Source organism: Frankliniella occidentalis, unplaced genomic scaffold (genome assembly GCF_000697945.3).
Source record: "Frankliniella occidentalis isolate FOCC.00 unplaced genomic scaffold, Focc_3.1 Scaffold421, whole genome shotgun sequence".
Lineage (NCBI taxonomy): Eukaryota > Metazoa > Arthropoda > Insecta > Thysanoptera > Thripidae > Frankliniella > Frankliniella occidentalis.
Window position 1 is genome coordinate 21,092 of NW_026267542.1, and position 10,991 is coordinate 32,082.

At 53.0% G+C, this 10,991-nt stretch overlaps 2 protein-coding genes across 3 annotated transcripts in view; one reads left to right on the forward strand and one right to left on the reverse strand.

Annotated features, from left to right (window-relative positions):
* LOC113204483 (uncharacterized) overlaps positions 1-611 on the reverse strand; it is a 4,450-nt gene extending 3,839 nt beyond the window's left edge. For both annotated transcript variants that reach the window (XM_052274662.1, XM_052274661.1), the window contains exons 1-2: positions 443-611; positions 84-159 (exon numbers count right to left, since the gene is read on the reverse strand). In XM_052274662.1, the coding sequence (XP_052130622.1) occupies positions 84-138 (55 nt within the window). In that variant the 5' untranslated portion in view covers positions 139-159; positions 443-611. The remainder of the gene's footprint in view (positions 1-83; positions 160-442) is intronic.
* Positions 612-3,412: 2,801 nt separating this feature from the next.
* Positions 3,413-4,793, forward strand: LOC113204628 (uncharacterized). The gene is made up of 3 exons (XM_052274659.1): positions 3,413-3,490; positions 3,798-3,981; positions 4,505-4,793. The coding sequence occupies exons 1-3, from the start codon at positions 3,478-3,480 to the stop codon at positions 4,791-4,793; spliced, it is 486 nt and encodes a 161-aa protein (XP_052130619.1). The 5' UTR covers positions 3,413-3,477.
* The last annotated feature ends 6,198 nt before the right edge of the window (positions 4,794-10,991 follow it).

Genomic DNA, 10,991 nt, shown 5'->3' on the forward strand with positions numbered 1-10,991 from the left:
TATGAATATAAGAGTAATGGTTGATGCAGTTGTAAGAAGGCCTGTACGCAAACATGCCAAAGTGTCGTATGGCTCCCAGCAACCTTTGTTGGCCACATCAATGGTATCATTTCCAAACTTTCTTCCTCGGGACAACATTTTCAACAAAAAGAGTTAGCCCTAGAGAAAAGACCAAAAGGACATGAAAATGATATCATAGTACGTCAAGTGTAAAAATAAAACTGAAGTACATTTTCCCTCAACAAGAGAAGACCAATGATAGACAGATATGTGACTGAAAAAATAAGGATAAAAGAAAAGAATCTAGACCAAAATTACGTTTGCACTGTCCATAGAGGTTGACATATTGTTGTTTTCATTCTCTGAGGGCCTATAACATTGATGGCGATAATCGATTCGTCACTCAATCACAAAATATAGACCATGTTGTGACCAAACTTACCTCACAGACATAACGGTTTTCATCATACAAAGTAATCGGATGAATCCTGTTGTGTTAAATCCTGGGAGGTATTTTTAACGATAAATGTAAACAATAAGTCTGCACTGTACATGTCAACAAACTGAGGCCGCCATGTTGACGTGCTTTCCATTCATCGGCGTTGCCAACAATATCTGCAGTGAGGTTGTTGTGGTGATTGTGGTAACACTGAGCAGCCACGAGTAGCAGAGGTTATTTCAAATTCAACCGGGAATACTACCTCACCAACGACAGCTCCGTTTTTGTTGTACTGTCTGTGCGGGCTGTTCATGACTCTCTACCCGAACGACAAACGTTACCCGTTTTGACAAAGGTACCGTTTCATTCCTGACATTTTAAAATGATTACTGTTGAGACAAGTACCGCTCGGAACCTAACCGCGGGGTCCGCGGCCCCCGTGCTTAGCGCGAGCGCCTCAAGGTTCGGGAACCTAACAACTTGCGAGGATGTCGGGCATTACCGGAAACCGGGATCAGCATACTTGCTCTGCAATGTGCCCCAGTGGAAGGGCCTCACAACTAGGACGGCTACTGGTCGGACCGAAAAACCTTGGGCCATATGTGGCCTCACAGTTAGTCAAGTCAAGTCTAAGTCTCGTACCTATGATATGGTCCCTCAGAAGAGGACAATGATGTCAAAGGTCGAAATCAGAAGTAACTACCAAACTATAACGGGTGTCCAGGCTAAGACATGCCAGTACGTTGGGTTGCCTATGCACTGGCTGCAGGAGCAGCAGGCGCGGGGCGGGTGGCGGGGAAGTGGCAGTTCCTCCACCACTCCCCAGCCACCCACCCCGCGACAAAGGTGTAATGTCTACATTACACCTTACCCACGACTGCTGCCCCTGCAGCCAGTGCATAGGCAATCCAACGTACTGGCATGTCTTAGCCTGGACACCCGGAACATAGATGGGTGGCTCAGAGGGGTCGAGGCGATGTAGTACTAGGTGGCTGATTAACCCCGCTCACTTATGTACTATGGGGCGTTGCAAGGGGGTGGTTCGCAGTTTCGCGCAGGTTCCCGCTACCGCGAGTCCGCACGGGTCCGCTATTCTGCCACTCGCGGTCCGCGGATGCGATCAGCTAACCCACGAGTTACTCAAGCGAATCCCAGAAGCGCCACTGCGCCATATGCGCTTCAGTGCGCATTGAAATGCACATAAAAGGTGACACATTAGTAATGCGCACTTAATGTGCATTAATGCTGGATTTAGTCTCCTGAGGCGAGGCTCGTAATTCTGCCCTCACCTCAGCTGAGGCACGGGCCTCACAGATTTCGAGGGCTCTGATTGGCTTGCCAAGCTTGGATAGCCAATCACAGTCGTCTTCAAAATCTTTGAAGCCCGTGCCTCAGCAGAGGTGAGGACAGAATTACGGGCCTCGCCTCACGAGCACGAGACTAAATCCAGCATAAATGATGCGATGCGCATTTAATGCGCCACCAAGGTGTCACCGTGCGGGCGGGTTGCATGGTACAAAACTGAGCGGGTTGATCAGCCATCTGGTATGTAACAACGTGGTTGAGGTCAAGTTACGGGGGTTTGGTAAAAGTCTCTCTGAAGGGCGGCTTGTGAAACTCTGCATTCCAGGTAGCAACCCGCCACTGCATTAAATGTGCTTCAATGAGCATTGGAATGCACATAAAAGGTGATACCTTGGTGGCGCGTTAAATGCGCGTGTTGCGCACTTAATGCGCATGAAATGCGTATTAAATGCTGTAATGCGCTTTAAAAGCGTCACCAATGTGTCACCTTTTATGTGCATTGAGGCGCATTTAATGCGATTGGCGCTATTGGGGAAATCCAGCAAAACTGCATCATGGCTGCATTATACAGGGTGGTCCATAGACCCCCTCTTTTATTTTGCTTATACTGTACTGCACGCAGGCGTGCGGGCGGGCTTGCCTACCGTCGCTCACCAGGGCGCCTTATGGCCCCGAGTGAGTATCCAACCCGTCCGCACGACTGCATGTGGTACAGGTACTGTACCGGGTGTTGCATAAAAGACGCAGGCGGGCGGGTTTGCCTACCCGCTCTGCCCGTAAGGCGCCATAGCCCCTTGGATAGGCAAACCCGCCCTAGCTGTGTCTGTTATGCAACACCCGGTGCGTATAAGCAAAATAAAGGAAAGGGTCTAAGGACCACCCTGTACAGTGTGGTTCATATATGTAGATCCCTTCCTTTAATTTGCTTGCAGGCGTGCGGGCGTGCTGAGCGGGCTTACCGTCACTCACCATGGCGCCTTCTGCGAGTATGCAACCCGCCCGCACGCCTGCATGTTGGTAGGTACAGTAGGTATAAGCAAAATAAAGGAAGGGGTCTATGGACCCTTTATGACTTAAATTCGAATTTTAGGCGCATGTAATGTGCAGTACGCGTATTCACGACGTGGCAACAGCCCAATGAGAAAGGAATTTTTTGAAAGGTGACAGAGGACTGAAACTTGAAAACTCGGGCAAAAAAAACAGCTATTTTGAGTTTAAAATCTAGATGCGAATCAAATTAGAAAAACGCTTTTCATAGCAATTTAAGTTAGTTTATGGCGGTTCTTTTAAGGTATAGTTTGCCTATAGTTGAACATAACTGTGACTGGCATGCGCAAGAAGAATTTGAAAGTTATGAAACTTTAAAATTCTTCTTGCGCACACCAGTCACGTTTAACTATAGGCAAACTATACCGTAAAAGAACCGCCATGAACTAACTTAAATTGCTATGAAGAGCGTTTTTCTAATTTGATTCGCATCGAGATTTGAAACTTGAAATAGCTGTTTTTTGTCAGTTTCTGTGTCACCTTAACGTCGATTCGACGATGAAAAAGTCGAATAAACGCCACTTTGTCCCCCACAGATTTTCGATATTTTGACGTTGATTCAACATTGATTGACGTTCATGTGTTTATTGTGCCCACAAGTGGCTAACCTGTACCCACACATGACAGTTTCTATCCAGCGAGCGGAGGGTCGGGGGTGATGGGAGGACTGTGTGAATAATTAAACAATGCCGTTTGCAGGTTAGTGTCGTCAAAATAGATGAAATTCGCTACTTAATTGTACTTGGGTCGACTGATGCGGATTTTTGTTCTGATATTGATCAATATAAAAAAAGTTCCCAAAAATCATGGGAAAACCTTTGTAAGCCAAAAGCCACTTGGCCATAGTCTACGGGAAAACATCAAAGTAATGCCATTTTACATCAAGAACTCATATTAACGTCAAGCGTTTCAAGCAATTTCTCGGTCATAATGACTCTCTTGATGTCAAATAACATCACCATGATGTTTTTCTGTTGACTTGGTATTTCCATTTTCTCAATTTCAGCTCCACCGCCGTGGCGTCCGAGGGATGCCCTGAAAAGGGTCATAGAGGCTGCAGTGATAACAGAACAGTCCGTTCTCCGGTTGTATTACAACTTTCTACCCGCCGACCAGCTTCGCGGCAAGGCTTTGGCGAATCTTGGGATACCGAGCAGCTTTGGTGGCAAGATCAACTGGAGCAGGATCGGGTAAGTCTTTCGGTCCCCTATCAGAGACGTCTCGATTTTTCTCCTTCCCTGTGCCCCGTGCAAGCAGGTTGCACATGCCCATAGATAGGTCAGGCTTGAGGTACAGGATAACACAATACGCCACTAGCGCCGCGCACTGTTGTACTGTACCGCACGCACGCGTGTGGGCAGGTTGCCTACTCGCACGGGGCCATAGCTTGAACGAAAGAGTTAAACTCTTTCGTTCATAGGGAGCCGTGGCGTGGACAGCGACGATAAGCAAACCCGCCCGCACCCGTGTGAGCAGCACTCTGTCACTACGAAAGTCCCAAGGAGTAATTTGAGCCCCGACTGTCACAATCAGGTCAAAATGTCATAAAAATGGTCCCTCGTTTTGTTGGTCACCGAATACGACGTCCACAAGTCAAAATATTATTGGTCATAATGACACCAGGATGAGTGCGGAGGGACTCAAAATTAGGGTCCATTGTTCTATCATAGTATATAACTGTTGATAATGAAACTTAACCTGCTTTGTCGGCAGGAAAAATTTCAGTCTACGCCCATCACCATTAAAAACTCTGTACGTGCCAAGACCGGCCAGCATGCCCCTGGCCGTGCAACCCCGAGCCAGGCGAGTGGTGAGGTGCGATGCCTTCGAGTTGCCCAGCAGCTTCGAGGACGGCGACCACGCCCTCAGGACCCTCAGCCAGGACCATAGTCCAACACGCGGCGGCCCACGCTCCAAGCGGCGTCAACCTCGGTGTCAACCTCGGCGTCAACCTCGGCGTCAACCTCGGCGTCAACCTCGGCGTCAACGTAATCATGTATAGTACAAAATTGTTATTTTTATTTACTGACAATTTTTATTTCTCGTCACGAATTTGAATAGTGAAGGGTTCGACTCAGCAGGAAATTGGGGTAGGGGGGGGGGTGTCGGGGTGGTGGTGAAGGGGATCTGGAGGTTTGCTCGAAGAGGCGAGGCGCGCATTCGACAACATTGTAAATCATGGCCAGGTCGCTGCTATACGCCGCTACGCCGCCTCGCCTCAGCCCTCGCCCCTCGTCCCTCCTACTCTCGCAATGGCTTTACAACACCGCTCCAACTCGCCCCCCCCCCCTCTCCCCTTTCCCCACACTACCACCACCACCACCACCGCGGCCATAATCATTACTTTATTCTGTTGGAAACGAAGCGACTAGACGGCTCGCTACAAAGTGAAGTGGTGCCGTGCGTGGTCACTTGTTCACTCGGCTGCGGCAGCCTCCGGCCGCCACGGCCGCCGAGGGCCAGAAGCGCCGGCCAACACTTTCCACATCTGTTCCCTGCACCGGACAGTATTCAGCAAAATTTGCTCTAGTTCTTATGCACCCGCGCTACCTTATTGGCATTAGGCCTAGTGTGTATCGGCACTTTCACCGGACTGGGTAGGGATGCAAACAGAGGAGAGGGGGAAGTGTCCTTGTCATCTGAGAGCCGGGCGGGGGCGAGGGCGGGCGAGGCTGGCGAGGCGGGCAAGCTCAAGCAACAATAAGGCAGCGGTAGTCGGCATATTGGAGGATATTGTTCCACATTGTCGGCGCGCCTATGTGTCTGCTTGTGTCGGCGAGTGCAAGAGGCTGGGATTCCGAAGAGCGCCGCTCGCAGAGCCACGATACACCAACAATGCGGAATTAAATTATCTTTCGTTGCGACTTTCGCTGGTCGTAGGTCTCGGGGTCTAACACGAACAAACAACACGTTGTACAATAATGCCATTTTCGCTAGTTCCGTAAATATCGCGGTTGCCGGGATGGGGCGGGGATGCGGGAGTTTGCCTGCCTCCGCTGCTCCGGCCGAGATTGTGTTGTTATTCGCACTGATTTATCTCCCCGCCCTTACGCCCCACCCCACGCCGTTAACAAGGGCCGTCGGCGCCTTTGGCCGGGCGGAGAGCAGGAGGAGCAGGATGGAGCCGCTGCGCCGCGCACAGTCACCTCGGCCCGGAGCACGCCGATGATGAGCACCGGGCGCCCGACGCGGCCCGGGCCCGCCGCATGCGTCAACTTTCTCGGAACGGAACCCCATGTGAGACGAGGACGCCGCGTACTTACGCTGACGTTGACTCGGCGCGAGTTTGTAATAAAGAGCCACCCTCAGGTGGCGCAGCGGCGGCCCGGCCCGGGCCACGGTGGCTACCGTGGCTACCGTGGCCAGGGCACGCGGGCGCGCGGCGCGCCCCCACCAATTCAGCTCATATGAATATCATCTAGCTGGGGAAAAGCTACCGCCGAAATAATTATACGGTGTACTGCTTACGACGAGAGAGATTGCCGCACATTGCCGAGAGCTCGCGCCCGCCCGCAGCGGTCAGTGGATGGTGTGAGCGCGGAGCCCGAAAAGTGGGTGCGGTGTGGGCCTAATGCCTAATCATTGCACCCCCCTCGCGTCCGCATGTGGTCTCGCTCACGCCGGCCAAGTGCAGAAACTATGCAATCATTAGCGTGGGAAGTGACGCCAGCGGAACGGCGAGGAGGGCGCGAGCAGGGCGCGAGGGCCGCGGGGCAGTCGGTGGCGCGGAGGGCGGCCCGAAGCGCGGCGCGGTGCCACCAGAGAGCAGCGGCGGCGCCGCCGGCCACCACCCGCGCCGCGCTTATCGCGAATTAAGTAAGGCATCACCGCCGGTAGCCCCCCGAAAGCCACCATGATGGTCGAGTGGGCGATTTTATCAAGTCGTAAACTAAAAGGATTGAAATGGCTCCGATGCTCTGCCCCCCCCCCCCCTAGTGCCCGGGGCGGCGGGCGGCGGCGGCGCGTTGGACCCCCATTGTATTCAATAGAGGAAAGCTCGGACAGAATAAGGGAGGGGGGAGTAGGGGGGAGAGGAGGAGCACAGCCCGCTGAATATGGCCGTTATAAAAATAGCTTCTATTCCTTACAACTGCGCCCGCCTTCCCACCGCCATAAAATGCGCCCCATAAAAGTAGAAGCCGGAGGTGCCGGGCCGGAGCGGCATGGCAGAGCCGGAGGAGCAGGGCCCCGGAGCCTGGCCGGGCAGGGCAGGGAGGCAGGGGCACCCGGGGCCGGAGCGAGCCGGCTGCGCCCGTCCCGAAGGCATGGCGGATGCCGGCCCGCTCTGGACCTCTGCTCCAGGACACCTTCCAGCCGACTCCAGGCGGGCGCCCCATCCTTCGCGGCCCCCTCCGGCCCCTCGGGCCGCGCCGTGGCGTGTTTATTGCGCCTGATCTCAGGCTCCGGGATTTACAAGTCAAAGTTAAGGAGATTGGACGACGGCGGGGGAAAACACGGCAAACCGTTTATGTACCTACCGTAAATATTAGCTGTTTGCACTTTTTTTTCACCTTTTTAGTAACTATTCATCTACTATAAGCAGCTCCGCATTTTCTTTCCACCGTTTTTTTTAAAAAAAGGCGCCCGCTTTTTTGTTGTTGTTTGCGGATCAGAGCAGTGTGCAGTGCCAAAGTTAAGGTGCCGATCGCACGCCGATTAATATTGTTTTTCGCCGACGGCGCGCGCGGTCGGTCGTTTTTGCAGCCATATTCCCTCATGTGACTCTAGTCTCGCACGTCGCCCGGAAGGCGATCCGCAGCGTTCACTAAATGTTTTACGACTGTCCCGCCCGCCCCCGCCGCGCGCCACGCTCCGCCGCCGGTTCATCCATTCTAACTGGTATACGATCGAAAGCATTCGTGCAGCGCCGCCCTCCCCTCCCGCTCAGACCATTATTCGTGTTTTTGCTCGGAATATACTTATTTATCGTAACCCATGGCCTCCGTCGTTCTCCAGCTCCAGTCCTCGCTGATTGCTCTAATCCAGCAGGGAGAGGTCTGGGCCCCTCGCGCCGGGCTCGCCGCGGCGTCACGGGCGATGCGAGGGGTGCAAGATTGTAAACACAACTGCCATGTATGTCGGCGATGAAGGTCGCCAAGTTTCCAACACTACGCGTTCGCGTGCCGCGCGCGTCGCGGCGTGGTGGTCTGCCTGTACATTGCAATAGGCACGCCACAGCAGATGCAGAGTGCAGCAGCCGCCGAGGTTTGAAGTCGTGCACTTGGTGGGCGGGCGCGTCGCGCTCCAAACTGACCGACCGGCGGCGCGGCGGGTGGACGCCGTGGAGGTGGGCACGCCCGTCGCGCAGCCGCGCAGACCCGCTGCCTACCCCCCGGGCGCTGAACACCGCGGAGACCCGCTTCAGCGGCGCGCAGCGCCCAATGGCCCATCCTTTCGCTCTCTTATTTTTGTGTCTTCTTTATTTACAACCTTCATAACGTGTCACTAAAGGGGTCATAACAACCGCCTCTGCGCGTCTGCGGCGAGCAGCAAAGTGGGGCTGGCCGCGGTCGTCAGCGGGGCGATCAGTTAGTCGATGACCGGCTTTTTGACGTTTCAATTTGCCATAAGCACACAGCAGCGCCAGCTTCAGTCATGGGCTCCGCGTAAAATACAACCCGCGCGGCGTGGCGTGGCGGGGAGGTAAGTGTTGTAAACGTAATGGGGCTTCATGAATGGGGCGGGAGGGCGTCTCATGGGAGGCGGCCGGGGGCCGGCCCGCGGGCGAGTCCACGGGGCCAGACAGTGTGGCGTGGCTCTCATAATGATGAATATTCTTCTGACTGTCCAAAGAAAAGGTTGATTTTGTGCGTACAATCACGGTTAAAGCAGTGTCTGATATTTTGAGGAAAAGGGAAAACTTTCACGATCTCCCAAAATTTGATGAACGCTCCTCAGATTTTTCTTAGCCGCAAATCTCCTCAAAAATTGTTGGAATTTGTTCTATTTTTCGATTAAATCCACCTCAAATTATGGGAGTTGTTCAAAGTTTCTCCCTTTTTCCCGCCTGCGCCTCAAAAACTCAGCAAAAAGACAGAATAACTTTTTCTAGTGCGCGTGCAAATGTACGTTTGTTTTTGTGGGGGTGCCAGGGTGCCGCTTCGGAAAGAATCCGACGACAATCGTTTTTATTTTAAACGCATCCTTTTCTTCTTTCTCATTTTTTTTTTAAAGCAATTGTTTGTCCTCAGATTTGATGGGCTTCGCTATGCCACCGCATCAAATCCTGATCCCGAAGCCGATCGGTATCTCAATGAGTTGCACTACCCCACACACACGCACGCGCGCACACACCACCATACACACGAGAGAAGATTTGGGGCCAGAGAAAAACCGAACTCATTTGCATACGCCGACTAAACGACTTGTTTTGACGAATGCGGCGTGAGGAGGGAGGAAAGGTGCGAATGGCTTCCTGAGCGGTTCGGCGGCGACGTCGAGGCGAGCGGACATTCCAACATGGCCGCGCACACTGAGCAGCTCACATGCAACATCGACGACTGTTCCCTGCCGCGCCAGAGTACTGCCCAGTCCAAAACTCATGAACCCGATACAATGATAAACTAAGTGTGTGTAAATGCTTAACACTTGTAAGTGTGCACCTGCAAGTTAAGTACTTGCAGGTGTGCAACTTTGTGCAACTCCGTAGTTTTGTACACTTGCAAGTGTTCAACTCAAGTGTGAAACTCCTTCTTTGCGCACTTCCTACACAGTGTGCGTTCAATCTAAGGAAGTGCTCAACTAGGGAGTTACACACTTGCAAGTGCATAACTACAGAGTTGCACACTTGCAAGTATTCAACTTGCAGTTGAACACTTAGTTTATCAGTGTGGAAATCCTTCGGATGCCATTAGTGCACATGACAGTTTTGAGTTGTCGTGGGGTCCACCGGTGAGTTTTGGACTAAGTGAAGTTCATCTGACCTATTTTCATCTGATTTTTTAAGGAATTGGTTTCTTTTTGTTTGTTGTTGTTTTTGTTATGTGTTGTTGCCCTGCCCTTCCGCACACACGTTTGGTAGCGGAGTAGCGGGTCGGATCGCACCGCGGCGGGGCGCCGCCGAGGACAGAAGGTACCGCCTTTTCAGACCACATTCGACGCGCTGCTGGTCCTGCCGATGTAGGGCCATGGACTGGATTGCCCCTCATGTCGCCCTCCCCCCCCCCCCACTTCTCTCTCCCTCCTTTCCTACTTTCGGCCTTTTGGCCTTTTGTTGGACACGGCCCTTGTTGTTGGAGGCCCAGCCAGCTACGTTCAACATGTATTCAAATTCCTGTAGATGTGTGTGTGTGTGTGTGTGTGTGTGTGTGTGTTGGCTTTTATTGGGGCGGGATAGTGGAGGTGCGTCAGGGTGTATTGGGCCACAAACAAACCCAGGGCGCATCAACTCTGCCTGTGGAGGGGGATGACGACCCAGGGGGTCCGCCCGCTTACACCCACCCCCCTTCCCCACCTCCACCTGCGCCCGTTGTCCGAGCGTTCGGGTCGTAGCCACGGAACCCCGCGAGAACCGGCGCGGAGGGCAGGGGAGACGACCAACAACAACACACGTTTCTATGGACTGTAAATTCATCCCGGGCGGATCGCCAGGTGCCCAGCGAGGCCCTCCTTCCTCTTTCCTCTCTCTTCCTCCCCTGTGCATGCATGGAGACAGCTGCCTGTCTGTCTTCCCGACGCATAGGCACTGCTCGGAGCTCCGATGCGAGCTCGCGGTTGAGGAGTGGTGTAGTGGTGGCCGGTGGCGTTGGTGGCGGCGAGAGGCCCTCAACTCTCTTCATGAGTGTAGTACTCTGATTGCCAGATTGCTAGTGAAAAATTTATATTTTATGACGAACGGCTGTAGATACGCAAAACGCGTTCGTTAACTACCGTCTGTAGGCAAAATGCATGGCTTTTGGGTAAAGATTGTCTTAGGTTGCCGGAGTTGCGGACCTCCCAGGCGGGCCCCGCCAGGCCACTCCACGCCGAGGAGTGAGAGATCAACTTTATGAATAGGACAAGCAACCCGGCCGAAGCACGACTGCATGCACGGGCATGACGCGGGGGCAAGAACCGATTGTAGCTGCGTGAAGCCACAGAAATAAATCCAAGATGGTTGTAGGAACAGACGAGAAACTTTTGAACCGATGATCATACCGACTCTTACTCTATACGTACTCCTATTTAGGGATCGTGATCGTACCCATACAACGTGACCGTT

What these genes read in the sequence shown, in the direction of transcription:
- LOC113204628 (XM_052274659.1), top strand. An exon ending in ATCAACTGGAGCAGGATCGG is followed by an intron (nt 3,982 to 4,504) that starts GTAAGTCTTTCG and finishes CTTTGTCGGCAG; the next exon opens with GAAAAATTTCAGTCTACGCC.